We start from the raw sequence: 16,449 nt of genomic DNA, 5'->3' as shown, positions 1-16,449 counted from the left end.
ACAGCGACATTGCAACAGGCATGTAGACGAAAAAAGAGTAAGAGAGTAAAAATACAGGTACAGAGAGAGAGAGAGATAGATAGATAGATAGATAGATAGATAGATAGAGAGAGAGAGAGAGAGAGTGAGAGAGAGTGAGAAAGAGCGAGAGCGAGAGAAGAAAAGGGTGATTCAAACGGAGAATATAGAAAAAAGAGGAAGAAAAATAGTGATGAAGAACAAGAGAGACAGGGGAAAATGAGAAAAAGGAACTTTTGGGAAAAAAGAATAAGAGAAAGAGAAATATAGACAGAAAGAGTAGGCTAAAATGTTTTCTGCCTATATATATATATATATATATATATATATATATATGAAATTATACTAACATCATCCTTTAAGTTCTTGTTATTTATATTTTAATAAACATTTTTCGTAATTAAAATTTAAGTAAATAATACTTGATGAAATATCAATGAATAAACTTACCAATGTTACCTTTGCTTCTATTAATTTGGTCATAAAAGACAGGAAATTATTTTTTATTAATTCAATTAGGTTTTTCTTACTACTTTTATTTAGTCAAGTTGCTAGATGTGATCTTATAAATATAATTTATATTTCTAGAAATTGACATGAGCTGTTTCTCTGCCTACGAGAAGCTAATTGTTCCATGTGATATATATTCTCACCAGACCCATTTGGTGGCCATTTAATTGTCAAGGCAAGAACAATATTGGATATAATTAATCGTTTCAATTTCCCGAGCCAGTTCGTAGATATGTTCTCGATTTTTCCATTTGTAAAATTTAAAACAAATAGTAATTTATAATATCAAAATATATTTAAAATGACTTGGCATAGTTTTATTTTATTTTGAATGGAAGCAATTTTGCCAAATATTACTAAGCTTTATTGTGTTACAAAAGTGTGAGCGTGGAAACATTTTCTGCTCGTTTATGATTAGAACTGTGAAATATGCATTTGTATATTTTTCCTGGTTAACTAAAACATCCAGTTTTAACAAACTGTATATGATTCACTAGTTTTCGTGGTCCGCTTGATCAATTAATATCTTTAAATTAATTAAGGTTTTTAGTTGAGATAAAAAGTCAATGTGACGAGCGGGATTCGAACCCACAACCTTCGGCTCGATACGCCGCTACTCTACCACTTGAGCTATCGTGACTTCGATCCACTTGGACACTACTTCCCATCTCAACCCCACCTTTTCTATTTTCCCTTATTTTTGCCATTTTTCAAATTGACTTTTTTATCTCAACTAAAAACCTTAAGTAATTAAAAGATACCACGAAAACTAGTGAAGTGAATAAGTTAAAATGAAGTATATCTTCACTAAAGCTTTCCGGGGCCATTTCAATTGTCGTGGAGAATCAAATAGATTACACGACATTTTTGTTGTTGTTGCCATCATTTTGTCGGGGTCCTCTCGTCGAAGAGGGTTTGTTTTTAATCTGTGATCTTAATGTAGAATATTTAAATGTAAGAAAAGTTAATTATATATATATATATATATATGTATAAGAAACACGCTGTGATCGCATGTACCTGAAAACAAAGGTGTTTTACTAGTTTTTTAGACTTTTACGAGGTAACCTTTTCTCGACCACGTTTTCATTTGTACTTAAGTTTGTAATTTTTTTTATTATTAACTTATTAAATTTTAAATAATGTTTAGATGCGGAGAACCAAAAAACGTAATGTACTTCGGTGCCCACGACTTCTTTTTATTTCCCCATTAAGGTTAAAGTAAGATATATAAAATTTTCAATTTTTGTGCAATTGTTTTTTCATGTTTTTAGTTGTTATTTTTGTATGATAATAAAACAGGCCCTGAAGATGACAGTATAAAAACTGCCGAAAGCTCGGCGAAAACTGAAAGGAAGTTTTTTCCCTGTGTTGACCTCTTCCGTAGATAATCCGAAAATCTACACGACATTTGAAAAATGGCAAAAAGGACGGAAAATTCAAAAGGTGGGGTTGAGAAGGGAAGTTAGTGTCCGAGTGGGCCGAGGTCAAGATAGCTCAAGTGGTAGAGCAGCGGCGTATCTAGCCGAAGGTCGTGGGTTCGAACCCGCTCGTGCCATTGACTTTTTTATCTCAACTAAAAACCTTAATTAGTTAAAACTGTATATGTTTGAAGCATTTGGAATCATTTTAACCTTTATTTATTTTCCATATTTGTGCATATATTGCCATAAATGCATATTTGTGCACAAGTGGGTTATGATTGCACATTTTTTTACATAACCAGCATATCGGTATTTGTGTGTTGTGATTACTCCTAAAATGCCGAAAGTCACCGCAAAGACGAAAGATCATGTTCAAAAGTATGTGCGTAAGTTTTCAACTGAGACTTTAACGGACTTTTGGACTGGTTTGTTGCCATAAATCATGTATCAACAGTTATAAATTTTTTGGTAACACAGCACATAAAGACAGCAAAAGACGAGGAAACCAAAGGAAGTTTAAGTTTCAACAAACCTTTGTGACACAAGCTGCTCAGTGCTGGGTTTGTAAAGTCCGAGTTCGATACCAATTTATGTATTAAATTTAGTTAGAGCTGACATACCCATCCATAAACTAAACCATCAACTTTTTTTTGAGAAATACACAGGGAAAACCATTTCCCACGAAAGTACCCTCAGGAAATCTCACCTCATCTATGAAACACTCCATAAAATCAGAGATTTCAACGAAAATGGACCGATCTGGGTGTCGATGGATAAGACGACGAATTTTTGAAATTTAACTTTTTTTTAATGCGTTTTTCTTTTTTAATATTAGCAATGTGATGTTCCTCGTGCCACTTTCTCTTTTCAATACAAATATGTGCTTTAATATGAGGTTTCCATATTTTTTCTCATGGTAGTTTTTGCATATTTTTAGTGCATATTTGTCTGTTTTTATTGCATATAAATCGCAGCTCTATTCATGACATTGCATGTCCCTTAGGTCAAACTAACAGTAGTTTCGGAATTTGTTTAATTTGACCAACTTCAGCGATGTAAAGTTAATGTAACTATCCAATTAGACTTGCCGCCAAGTAAACTCACTAAACCAAATTGAAAAGGCCTCCTTTTTAGTGCGAGATTTTTAGGCTATTTTTGTATATTTTTTATTGTATCAGGTTGTTTTTTAATAACTGCGACGTGATATGATTAAGATGCGTCTCGTGAATAACGAATATTTTATTCAGGACTACTTCGTGCGTAAGAAATAAGATAAAATACTAAGATTTACCTTTAAAGCCAATAGAAACCAGTAGAAATATGAGAATTCGTTTGATTTTATATACTTTTACAGTTAAATATAAATTGAGTCTGTGATTGTACTAATTATTGCAAATTAATATTTCATTGTAAAATAATTCACATTTTTTCAGAATGAATTTAGGCATTTTAACGTAGTCGAAAAAATATCCATAACTTTCTTAATCAAGTTTGGCTGGTTCAGCTCCAATAACCTTAAACTTATGTTAAGTCACATCTCTGTGAGAGAGAGAGAGAGAGAGAGAGAGAGAGAGAGAGAGAGAGAGAGAGAGAGAGAGTGAGAGGGAAAGAGACAGTGAGAAAGAGACAGTGAATAATCGTCTATGCTTTTGATGAATTATTACTATACCAATAATTATGTCGAATTATTATCAAAACTATTACTGTAATTATTTGGCTATAGCTATTACGGCTCAAAAAGTACAGCGTCAGTTTGTTCCGGCTGGTTTTGATTTTCGCCATCGTCAGTGAGAAACTGAAAAATTTAAGGGAATTACAAAAGCCATATCGGTTTTTTATATCAAACTGCTTGATCATTCAAACTTGCAAATTCCAAGAAATCTACATATCCGTCATTTTTATTTAATGATATTCAACTTTGTGTAAGTTTATACTAAAAAGTTAGATTCGATACAAGTAACGAAATATTGGTCAGAATTTTTTCGATTGATTAAGGTTTTTGGTTGAGATAAAAAAGTCAGTGTCACGAGCGGGATTCGAACACACGACCTTCGGCTAAATATGCCGCTGCTCTACCACTTGAGCTATCGTGACCTCGATCCACTCGGACACTAACTTCCTATCTCAACTCACCTCTTGAAATTTCCCTCCTTTTTGCCATTTTTCAAATGTCGTGAAATCTATTTGATTCTCGGGGACAAATAAAATGGCTTCAGAGAGCTTTAATGAATACTTCATTTTTGCTTATTAAATCAATTATGTTTCACGGTCCGATTGACGAAATGAATTCTTTTCAAAAATTAATATTTTAAGTAAGGTATTGTTGAAATTAAAAAGTCAGTGTCACGACCGGGATTAGAACCACGACATTTGAAAAAAGGCAAAAATGAGGGAAAATTCGTTTCAAGTGGGAAGTTGGTGTCCAAGTGGATCGAAGGTCGTGGGTTCGAATCCCGCTCGTAACACTGACTTTTTCATTTCAACAAATACCTTACATAAAGATTAATTAATTGAAAGAAGTTATTTGGTCAACCGGACCACGAAATATAATGGGTTTGAACATACAATAAAAAACCTACTATTGCTTCATTGTTCATAGGTAGATTGAAGTAATCAATAATCCGAAAAGACGAGAATACAAAAAAAAGAAAGAAAATTGTTGAATTGTAGTAGTCATGTTGCTTCAGGGTTAATTCCAACTTACAAACAAATTTACCAATGACAAGCCTCAACAAAAAGATTTTCAAGTGAATCTGCTAATTTTAACAAAAATAAAAAGTAGTAATAAAATTAGTCAAAAAAGTAGCCACTCTTAATATGTTTAATTATCTCTTAGACAATCCTCTGTCAATTATTTTACAGAAATATTTTTTGCGTTTTAAAGAATTATAGGTATATAAAATACGTATAAAATCTTCCACTTGTGTTTACAATTGGGTTTTGTAAATCAATCATAGTATAGTCTTCCCATCTGAACCCAACCTTTCGAATTTTTCCTCCTTTTTGCCATTTTCAAATGAAATTCAAAAGGTGGGGTTGAGATGGGAGGTTAGTTTCCGAGTGGATCGAAATCACGATAGCTCAGGTGGTGAATTACCGGCGAATCTAGGCGAAGGTCGTGGGTTCGAATCCCGCTTGTGACACTGACTTTTTTATCTCAACCAAAACCCTTCAGTAATTGAAAAGAATTTATATGGCCAAGCGGACCACCTAATAAATGTAAATTCGTCAGAATGTTTTCTTTTCATTGTTCCCTTGCATTTACATTCTGCCCTTTTTGGAAATCCCTTCACACCCCGTGTCAGCAACTTAGAAGCAAGATGAAGCAACTTCGAGGTAATTCGGTTTAGCATCGCTTCATTACGGCCCGATTAGCAATTTCCCGTCCCGGGCCAGTACAGGTGTCCGTCTGGATGGCTTTTAGCCCTGAGCGCGGGACGAACGGAAGTGGTAACGGAGTTAACTCCTTTTGATGGACTTGTGCAATTACATTTTAACTCAATATTATCTCCTTAAACTCCTTGCTAACTCCGTTCCACGGGCAGGGATTAAACGGTTGATTTGCAAAAGTGATTAATTCGTATTTGGGGTTTCAAAAATGAATCTTTTGACTTTTAAAGCATTTGTCTGAGTAAAAACCTACTTTTCTTCCCCATAAAAAATATTTGGTATAGAAACGTTATAGATTACATGCTTTTTGTGTTCCAGGAGCAATATTCACACAGGAGCAGAAAGAAAGCGCGACCGAATTGGCCTTCAAGTATGCAGTCTACAGGATCAACAAGGATAAAAATCTTCTACCGAAGTCGACGCTCGTTTACGATATCCAATATGTTTCGAAAGAGGATAGCTTTCACGCATCGAAAAAGGGTGAGTACTCGTAGATTGAATAGAGAAAATTCAAAAAGAGACGACGTGAAAGTTGAACAAACACTTTCCGGAATCAAAGGGTTCCTGATGAAAAAGGGTAAACCGGCTGAAAGGTGGTGACATAAAGCCCGGCGGCAACAGTGCTTTATCTCACAAGAAAAGATATAAATAAAACAAAAAGTCATTTTTCTATTCACAACAAGAAAGAGGGTAGATGTTTAAAAAAATGCTTTTCGTAACGGTTGTTGTTGTTGTTTTTCTAATAAAATATGCAATACTATCTGTAAAAGAACAAATTTTGTGATCTTTTTGTTTTATCATATTGGGTTTGTTTCGTAGACGCCGGCGGGAGTAAGTATTGGACATCTACCCTCCAAGTCCGGCGCTACCAGAGATAGTTTAAAGGACTTGATGGATAAAAAGTAGTTTAATAATTCGTTTGATAATTAATTTTATTAATTCACAATTTATGACATAAATACGGAAACTATAATCTGGCCAGAAAACAAACAAAGTTAACGAGAAGAAATATAGCTATGTAGAGAGAGATAAGTTGATGTACAGAATGACAATGTTGAGAAGAAAATGACTAAGGACGTTCGTACGCCTTGTTGTCAACTCACGACAGGGAAGAACGAGAAGTTGGTGATTATCTGGGAGCAACGACTGGAAGTCAAAGGTGCGTTCGTTCGTACCCGTCGGAAACCAGATGTTAATGACTGAAGAAAGCTGTTGTACGTTCGTGCGTACAGGTTGAAACCCAGGGAGTGACTGGCTGAAGACAGCTGTTGTACGTTCGTGCGTACAGGTCGAAAACCAGGCAGTGACTGACTGAAGGCAGCTGTTGTACGTTTGTGCGTACAGGTCGAGAACCAGAGAGTGACTGGCTGAAGACAGCTGATGTACGTTCGTGCGTACAGGTTGAAACCCAGGCAGTGACTCACTCTTTTTACGACGTCTTCCTGAAAATTGACCTGTTTCTTCCTCCAGCGTCTTGATCCTTACAAATTTTCCTTTTTCACAATTTTTCAAGATGATAAATTTAAGATAACAAATGACGATTTCTTAATTAACTATTAATAAATAAAAATGTTTACATTGGCGTAAACAGGGTTGATGCAAAAATAATGCCTGTTTTTGGTGTTCAGTAAAAGCAAGCTACCATTTCACTTCAAGAAAATATATTTAATCGATATAACTTCCATTACTATCTATAAATTATTCAGATTCTGCTTGGTCAGCTTCAACTTGACCAATTAATATATTACAATTAATTAAGGTTTTTAGTTGAGATAAAAAAGTCAATGGCATGAGCGGGATTCGAACCCACGATCATCGGCTAGATACGCCGCTGCTCTACCACTTGAGCTACCACCTCGATCCACTCGGACACTAACTTTCCATCTCAACCGCACCGTTTGAATTTTTCCTCCTTTTTGCCATTTTTCAAATGTCGTGTGATCAAATGTAGTAGAGACGTTGACCATAATTCTGAATATTTTTTTTTGGAACGACTGAATTCGCTGGATATTTGGAGGTTTAGCATGGCCCAATATGTAAGTAATTTTTAATATGTTTTAAACGTTCAAGATTAATAATTAAAATAAAATAATTGAATATTGAAACAATGATGATAAATCCGGTCGGAGAGGAAAAAAAATAACGGAAGAGAAGAGTTCTTCTGTAATTTTTATCCCTGAAGAGTGCTCGTCATTTGAGAGGGCTTATGGCCGCCAGCCCTCTCTTTATTCTGGTGTAACAACGAAATGAATATAAATTTCTCCGTGACGGGCTGATGAAAATATATGTTTTTTAAAAACTCCCGGGACAAGGATTTTTTATATTATTTTTTTATATATAAAACCGCGCCCTGGTGATATTTACAGGGGGTTTGGCAAGGGTCGTACCGCCATGATATACAGTTCAAGTTGTTGGCCCATTCTCGCCCTGTGCCACTCTTCGGTCCGGCTGTGTTTGTGTGTTTACAACGCGAGCTCTTTTTATAGTCGTGCAATACGCGGTGCCAGCTTAAAAATAAAATCTCCACTTTGGTAAAGTAAGGACTGTACAATAACATCCAGATTTGAAAATGCTACCCTGTCCACATGATATATATATACTTTCTCAGTATGAAAATGTTCTAGACGAAAAAAAAAATTGATTTTCTATGCAACATTTTTCACGACTGTCTGACCGAACCAGAAAGGTGGGACCGGAACAGGATAATCCTCCATGTCCAACCTACAGACTCATCCCTTCACCGAACTCATAATTTAACTTTTTTTTTTTTTAACATTACCACATTCATGCAATATACTTCGCAATTTCAATTAATTAATCTTTATGTAAAGTTTTTGTTGAAATGAAAAAGCTAGTGTCACGAGCGAGATTCGAACCTCGAGAGGATCGAAGTCGTAGAACAGCGGCGTATTTAGCCGAAGGTCGTGGGTTCGAACCCCGCTCATGACACTAACGTTTTCAACCAATGCCTTACATAAAGATAAATTCAGATTTTTAAACTCAACCACCAATTTGGTCTCCAATCAAGTTTTGGATCATTTCTATGACGTTATTAAATTTTGGTGGGCGGTATGTTTGTAAGTAACATGAATGTATATATAAAACATATATTTTTTCACAGCTTCTAGGATAATAGTTCCATTTTGTTTCCTCCTTTAAAGAATATTAAACAATAAAAGGTACCCATAGAACAGTAATGCCCCAATAATAAATGGTTAGCTTGTTTCTTGACCCCAATACCTATGATATTCTGCAAATTTACTCTGTTTTGTCTAATATGAAAATCATAAAAACACATAAAAAAGATAAAAAATAAAAATTCTATATTGAAGATATTAGATGATTATTTTCAAGAGACCCCAGTGGCTGTCAGACATTGGGATCGTAAGCTCTGCCGTCGTAGGTTCGAATCTCACCGCCCTCCGCGGAATTTCTGTTTTTTTTTTTTTTTTTCATCCAAACATAATAAAATTCTACAAGCTTACTCTACTTTGGTTAATATTTAAATCACAAATTAAAAAATGAAAAATATTAAAGATACCAGATGATTGTTATGGTTACTTTTACATTATTAAATTAAAAAAAGGACCTAATCAAAAGCAATACCTTCAAAATTATAAAGTTAAATTGTTACTTATTTACTAAAAGATAAAACGATAAAGCTTGGGTAAGTTTATATTAGATCGTATAGTATCAGAAAATTTTGGTGGGCGGTATGTTTGCAAATAACATGAATTAACGGAATGTATATTTTTTGTTCACTGCTTTTAGGATAATACCTGCAATTTGTTTCCTCCTTTAATGAATATTAAACAATAAATAATATCCAGCGAACACAATTCTCTCAATAATAGATGGTAGCCCGCGCGGGTGCCCCTTATGGAGAGAAAGGTAGGTCGGTGTGTCCCTCATAATAGAGGCGTTTCGTGCCTTGGCTCTATAAAGAGAGCGTGTAGGCATGCCGCTCGGTTTAAGAATGGTTGTCGGACACGGAAGCGAGTTTCAGGGTCGCTATTTAGGGAAATTGGGAATTTTTTATTGTATAGCCGTCAAAATATTTGTTTTGTATGAATGAGTATATTTATTAGAGTGAATGGAGAGGGGCTTATGGTGAAATAGCATCTCCATCACTTCTTGAGCTGTGTACTTTAATTGGGTCGATGTCGGAATATTTATATGGCCCATCGAATAATAATTCCATTAATAAATAAAAATATTGAAGATATCAGATGATTGTTATGGTTACTTTTATATTATCAAATTAAAAAGGACTTAGATTAATTTTTTATTGTATGGAGGTCAATGGAGGAATATTGAGTACCCCATCCACTAAATAGGATGAATCCCGGTGGGAATGTATTTATTTGTGTGAATGCGTATTGAATGTGTGTTGTAATATTTCCCATACGCTTGGGGGTTGAAATGACAAAGCTGTCGGATGCCCCCTTAAAAATAAAATTATTAGTTATTTTATAAAAATATGAGATATGTAGAAACGTACGGTACAATGTCGACGAAAAATAAATACCTTCCTGAAGTCGAGAGAGCGGTCAAGAATGAGGTAGTTTTAAAAAAATCAACTTTTTCGTTTTTTGTTGACGTTTCGACCTTTTTCGGGTCATCTTCAGGGCATAAAGTGTGATGCTTATATTGTGGTGTTATATTGGTTTTGTGTGAAAGTGTTGTAAAAGTATGACTAAACTAATGTGATACCACGAGAATAGCACCACAATTTAAGCGCTGAAGATGACTCGAATAAAGTTTGAAACGTCGACAAAAAATGAACAAGGTGTTTTTTCTAAATTACCTCATTGTTCACCACTTCTCACGATTCCACTAAATTATGAAAAATCAGGTCACTAACAAACACAAATATATAATACTAAAAATAAAGATATTCTCGAAACAAAAATATGTACTTCATCGAAATTATTATTATTCACTATCACAATAAACAATATTGAAATTCTTGATTGGAAACAAATGTTCAATAAAAATATATTCAATGTGTATTTGCACAAAGCTGGTAAACAGAAAACTGCCTCTCTTGTCATCCTTGCGCGCGTTCGACTCAGTGACGTCACAACAGCTAAAATGATAGAGATTGGGTAGGAAAACTTATGTGACGAAGCAAATGTCCGGAGGGTTGGGAAGTTCGTGGTCTCCGAACTTATAGTTTATATAAAGATATGTAAAAAAATATATATTGTGTTTATCTAGAATGTTTTCTGTTAGAAAAATTGTAGAAATGATCGCATGACGAATAAATTTTGCAGGAGACGTTCAAACCTTAATTAATGTTGAAAATTCTACTATAAACATAATGAATGGTTACGGATATAAATTGCTCTTTATCCTAAAAATGAAGACATTACCGCCTGGCGTACCTTGGGAATTTCACAAAAAAAAAAGGAGAAAAAGTGGTGAAGGCTAAATATTTTTTTCCCAGATCGCCGGGTCTCTTAATTGCCGGAGATATCAGTCTTCATTAGCGCGGGCGTATCTCTCTATAGTCGGATTTACATAAAAATCTCTGGATAAAACGTCTCCACCCCGTAAAAAATGACTGATGAGGCAATTAGATCCGTCGGGAGGATGGGGTTGATTGTTAATCAAATTCACTTCACTGCCTATCAACAGTCCCAATGCGACTTCTCCGCGGCGCGTCACTTCTAGTTAGCGCAAACGAAATTATGCTATCTCCGGCCCCAATTTAAGCATAGTTTCGGAGCCGAAAGTGAGGAAAAGTAAAGTGATAATTCCATTTTCAGGTTATAACACACGTCGAGTTTCCAACTCAGTGTTGTTTCAGTATTTCTATTGAACTTCACCGCCAGAGAGAAACCAATATCGGCCCAAACAGCGGTTTCTTATTCGATTATGTGGAAACTTTACACAAATCAACACGATAGAAACAACAAAAGAAGAGGAACAAAAAGTAAAGATGTTGGTTTAAACGCTCACCTGGGTTTTACAGTATTCAAAAATTGCCAAAGGTTTGGACAAAGGAGTGTCAGATTCAAAGACCTGTGCACTTACAACATGGCAAACTCAATTAAAACCGACTCCTTTGTAAACCAATTTATTTACTTCATACATTTTCTCTACAGTTTTTGTTTAACGAAAACTTCGTTTTTTATGTTTTTCTATTTCATCTAAGAAAATGGGGTGGTTTATATTGTGTCGAAGTGAGCAAAAAGATTTGTTGGAAAAGAATACAGTTACAAGCTTTGTATATTACATAAAACTATGTCTACTAAACTTTTTCTCATGCCAATTTTTCCAAAGGGAAAAGGTTGATGAGTGCAAACTTATATAAACCTACCGTCCACCAAAAATTGTTAATGTGAATGAAAAACCTTACAAAAAAATGTGTGGTGATTAGTGACCGTTAATCGATATTTATTTAGAAATCGTGAGATGCGGTCTGGTGTGATGAAGGTTTCAGAAAAACATTTTCTTTATCGTGCCAACGTTTCGATTTTTATTGAGACCATCTTCAGGCCCTGGAATTTACAAACATTCTTTACATATAACAATTACATTTTGGATGTGGAAAAGTGAATTTATACAATGCAAAATATTTTTTTTAATTTTTTTTTTATATATTCAATCAAAGGATTTCTACTCATTCAAAGTGTTTGTCTTCTGTGAAATTGTGCCATTATTGCGTATTTGCTATTTTGTGTTTGTATACGTTAGATTTTGAATAGGTGGGGAAGGACGTCGGTATAATTTCCCAACAATTTAGCTTTCCTTTTCCTATTTATCCTTTTCTATATAATCCTGAAAGGATAATCTGACCGAACCAATACCAACACATTTTTTTCCCAACGTCGGCTCTTTTAACCTCAAAGTACCCGATGCCTTATACAAAAATGTCTTTTCTATACCGACATCCTTCCCCATTTCTTCAAAATCCAACGTATATAAACACAAAATAGAAAAATCTCACTGGCACTCTCGACACGACACGCAAGAATGGCACAATTACACAGAAGACGAACACTTTGAGTGAGTAGAAACACTTTGATTGAATATATAAAAAATATATTTTGAATTGTATAAATTCACTTTTCCACATCCAAAATGTAATTGTTATATGTAAACAATGTTTGTAAATCCCAGACCCTGAAGATGATCTCAATAAAGATCGAAACGTTGGCACGATAAAGAATATGTTTTTCTGAAACCTACAACACACCAGACTGCATCTCACGATTTCTAAATAAAACTTACAAAAAAAGATTAATTAATTGAAAGAAATAATTTTGCCAATAGACCACTAAATATAATGAAGTTAAGAAGAAGAAGAAAAATAACTTTATTTTGTGCTTGGTGTCCACTAAGAATAATATACATGAAATAATTAAAGAAAGTTCCTTCTATGAAATTAAAAGTAAAATGAGATAGAAATCTTAGCACAATGTATACTAGTAAGGCAGGCCAGAAGAGAAAATTACAAGAATATTAAACAAAATATCAAATGTTAACATAAGGTCTCTGCTTGGAGGGAGAGGAGGTGATTATACAGGTGGGATTTAAAGGAGGAAAAGGAGGCAGCGTGACGATAGAAAGGGGAAGTTTCAGAGTTTAGGGGCTAGGGCCAATAAGGATCTTTCAAAGGTATGGGTTGCATGTTGCGGAAGGATAAGGTCGATTGGGGATAAACGGGTGTTACGAGTGTGATGTTGAATTTGAGGGATTGGGTGATGTAAGGAGGACGAGGAGTGTGGATGGGACATTCGTTCTCAATCTTGCTCAAGGTCCTGAGAAGGACATGAGGATCTTTTAAGATCGTGCCTAGCCCTAGGGCCATATCGGTTCTTCGTGCAAGCACAGAATCGTTTCTCAAGAAGGGAAGCGACCCGCTTCCGTCTACGGTGGGGTGGTCAATACCGTAGATATTCACGTAGAGCCTTGAAAAAGGCCCTTCTGCAGGGCTGGGTCGGCAGACCGCCCGACCAGCGTCGCAGCCGAAGCTACTCCCGTTGGATAGAGAAGGCAACTCTATCGTAACCCCGAGTGGAAATACTTCCGACAGACGGACCAGCACCAGCTTTTTATTTAAGTGGAATACTAACCACCGTCCAGGGGTATTTAAGATACCCCTGGGCTACTCTCAAGGAGTCTCACCACGCACCACTACGAACCCAAACCCACTTGTAAGCACTGGGCTTGAGACCTGCTTGCGCCCGTAGTTCAGTAATTCTCGCATTTATGACTCGCATGCTGCTGTCCGCGAAGTGTAACTGATCTCACACCCGACAGTTAACTGTAGCAAACCCCCAAATTGTGGACTGGAAAAAAAGCAACCTAAGAGATACTGTGCACGGAAGGATGGGAAGAACCAGGAAAGTTGGGAAAACATCCCCGACACCCGCGACCCTCGTCCGCCAACCGAGAGACCGTATGCTGCACAGCTATAATCGAAAAAGGAAAGTATAAGGGAAGATACAAGGAGTTTACTGGTGGAGAAAGGTAAGAGAAGCCAGGACCGACGAAATAGGCTGAGGGAAGCAATAGAATGGTGGGAAATTTGGGAAATGTGAGGATGCCAACAAAGGTTTTGGTCAAAAGTGAATGTTATGGTTAATTAGCATGAGAGGAGGGATGCTGGAAGTTGCCTGGACCCAATAAGTATGGCGGTGGATTTGGACGGATTGAGGACTAGGGAATTTTTAGAAATGATAAATGATGGAGTGAGTGTGGTGTTCAATACTTTTTAAAAGGATAGTTCCTACTCACAGTAAGTTGTTTTGCAACGATCCGGATTTCGAGCCTTTTAGCTCATCACCAGGTTGAAGGACTTCTACAACCACGTCTCTCGACATGAATTGCCAAAGTGAAACCGCTGACACCTCCGCCAACGCGACGTTACAATTAGCAGCTGATTTTTTTTAATGACGCTCAATTTGAACGTGCGAAACGCGGAAATTATAACACAAATGAATATTAGAATAATAAATACTTAATATTACTATAAACTACTATAAAAATAATAGCAATTAAAATAATTAGTTTAATTATGTGGATGTTTGATATTATTTATGTACATATTCAAAATGGGAGGTAGATCAAAATCTGTTATATTATTAATGCATTTATCACTATGTTCAATTTTACATTTTTTAATTTCAAATTTCTCAAACCAATCTAGTTCTTTCCCTTTGTTGAAAGTATGTAACACTCTTGTATTTAGATTTGAATTGAAATTATGTTTTGTTTCTTTTAGATGGTCCTTAAATTCCGAAAATTTTCTCGATTTCGGCAAGTGTTCTTTTACTCTTGTTTTTATTTCTCAACCGCTTTGTCCTATATATTTAATATCACAATCATTACAATTGAGTTGGTAAACGCCACTTTTTGCCAAGTTGTCTACTTTGTCTTTAGGTTTTGAGGGGATGTTTTTAAGTGAACCCGTACTTATAAAAGCTATTCTAAAACCTTCTTGTTTAAAAATTTTACTAATTTTTTCCGATAATTCACCAATGTATGGCAAACAACGGAAACCTACTGATTCATTTGTGGTGGGGTGACTGAGTCCTATTGTTGATTCGTTTAAAATTAATTTTTTTATTCTTTTAACTAGCAACCTATCAATAAATATTTCTTGATACCCGTTGTTTTTTGCTAAGGTTTTAATAGTTTTTAATTATTTTTTATAGTTATCAGGTGTTAGTGGAAGTTTTAACATCCGGTCTATGAGCCAAATGAAACCAGCAGCCTTTTGGGACCATGGGTGGGAAGAATCCGCTGGTATCATACTGTCTGTAGTTGTGGGTTTTCTATTTACGTCTATCTATTAGGTTGTTTATTATGGACAGTTTTATGTCTAAAAAGTTCAAACAGCCATCTTTGCCAATTTCCAATGTAAAATTTATATTACGGTGTAGAGAATTAATTAGTTGTAGGAATTCTTTGAGAGCCTCTAATTGTTATGTGAATTTTTATGTGCCTATTCGTTGATGGGGTTTAAGTCTTTCTAGATCTTGAGAATGGCCGAATGAAGATCGGAAGGGTGGAAGGATATGTATATTTGGGAGTCAACGGCATATAGGTGATAGTTATAGGACTGTATTTTCCGCTCGTGACACTGAACTTTTTATCTCAACTAAAAACCTTAATTAATTGTAATATATTAATGGGTCAAACGGACCACGAAAACTAGTGAATTTAATAAGTAATAATAATTTAAGTAAGTAAATATATATATATCAATCCTAAGTTATTAGTTCATTTAATTTTTAGTGTGCTGGTTGGAAAGAGTATATTCTACTGCTTTGTAGTGTGAACATTCTTAATTTTATGTCTTATAAATTTATTTCTCCGTCCTAATCCAATTTTTCAGTGAAAGGACTAACAGTGTGTTAGTGTAAAAGGACATTATTATGAAAAGCACACACTTTCACCTTGTAAGTACACATTGGAAGGGGAGTAAGAAAAGGTTCTTAGTGTTGGCCCGGGGTGAGAATTGATTTATTAAGGGGCGTAAGTTGATTTACAGGAGATGATTTTTGGCGTTAGAGAGCCTGTTTCCATTTATGGCCCGCCTGGAACGTGTCGGCTTACAATTTCACCCGGCCCGGTTTATTGTTCCGCAGACCGGAAGCGAAGTAAATTACAACCGGTTTTCATCAAATGGGATCGTTCTCTGGCCGTCTGATTTTCGTTCCGGATTGTTTAAAACGGGGGATCCGGGTTCCTTCTCGGGCGATTAATTATTACCGGCGGTTAACAGGTGTCGAATTAAAGAAACACTGATTTTCATTTTTAGTTTTCTAATCGGAGAAGCTCCAATCACACGTAAACGGATTGCATCATGGAGCAAAATATGGAGAGTAAAAATGAATGAAAACAAGTGCACCCATATTGCAGTTACCCTCCGAAGCCAAACTCCTCACACAATACACCTCAACAACATCCCTATTTCCAAAGTTGACGTACGATACCTTGGGCTCTTGACTCACTACTGACGTAGATAGATACATAGATTAATTCACTAGTTTTCCGGGTCCGCTTGACCAATTAATATCTTTCAATTGATTAAGATTATTAGTTGAGATAAAAAAGTCAGAGTCACGAGCGGGATTCGAACTCACGACCT

At 35.6% G+C, this 16,449-nt stretch overlaps 1 protein-coding gene across 1 annotated transcript in view; it reads left to right on the top strand.

The window, feature by feature from the left end:
- The window catches only part of LOC106673990 (glutamate receptor ionotropic, kainate 2-like), a 282,478-nt gene that overhangs the window by 153,221 nt on the left and 112,808 nt on the right, over positions 1-16,449 (top strand). Inside the window, exon 3 of the mRNA XM_024229005.1 lies at positions 5,661-5,822. Within this exon, the coding sequence (XP_024084773.1) occupies positions 5,661-5,822 (162 nt within the window). The remainder of the gene's footprint in view (positions 1-5,660; positions 5,823-16,449) is intronic.

This window comes from Cimex lectularius, unplaced genomic scaffold, assembly GCF_000648675.2.
Source record: "Cimex lectularius strain Harlan isolate CLEC.00 unplaced genomic scaffold, Clec_2.1 scaffold231, whole genome shotgun sequence".
NCBI lineage: Eukaryota > Metazoa > Arthropoda > Insecta > Hemiptera > Cimicidae > Cimex > Cimex lectularius.
Note: the sequence above shows the minus strand (reverse complement) of the source record. Positions and strands in the feature narration are given on the sequence as shown.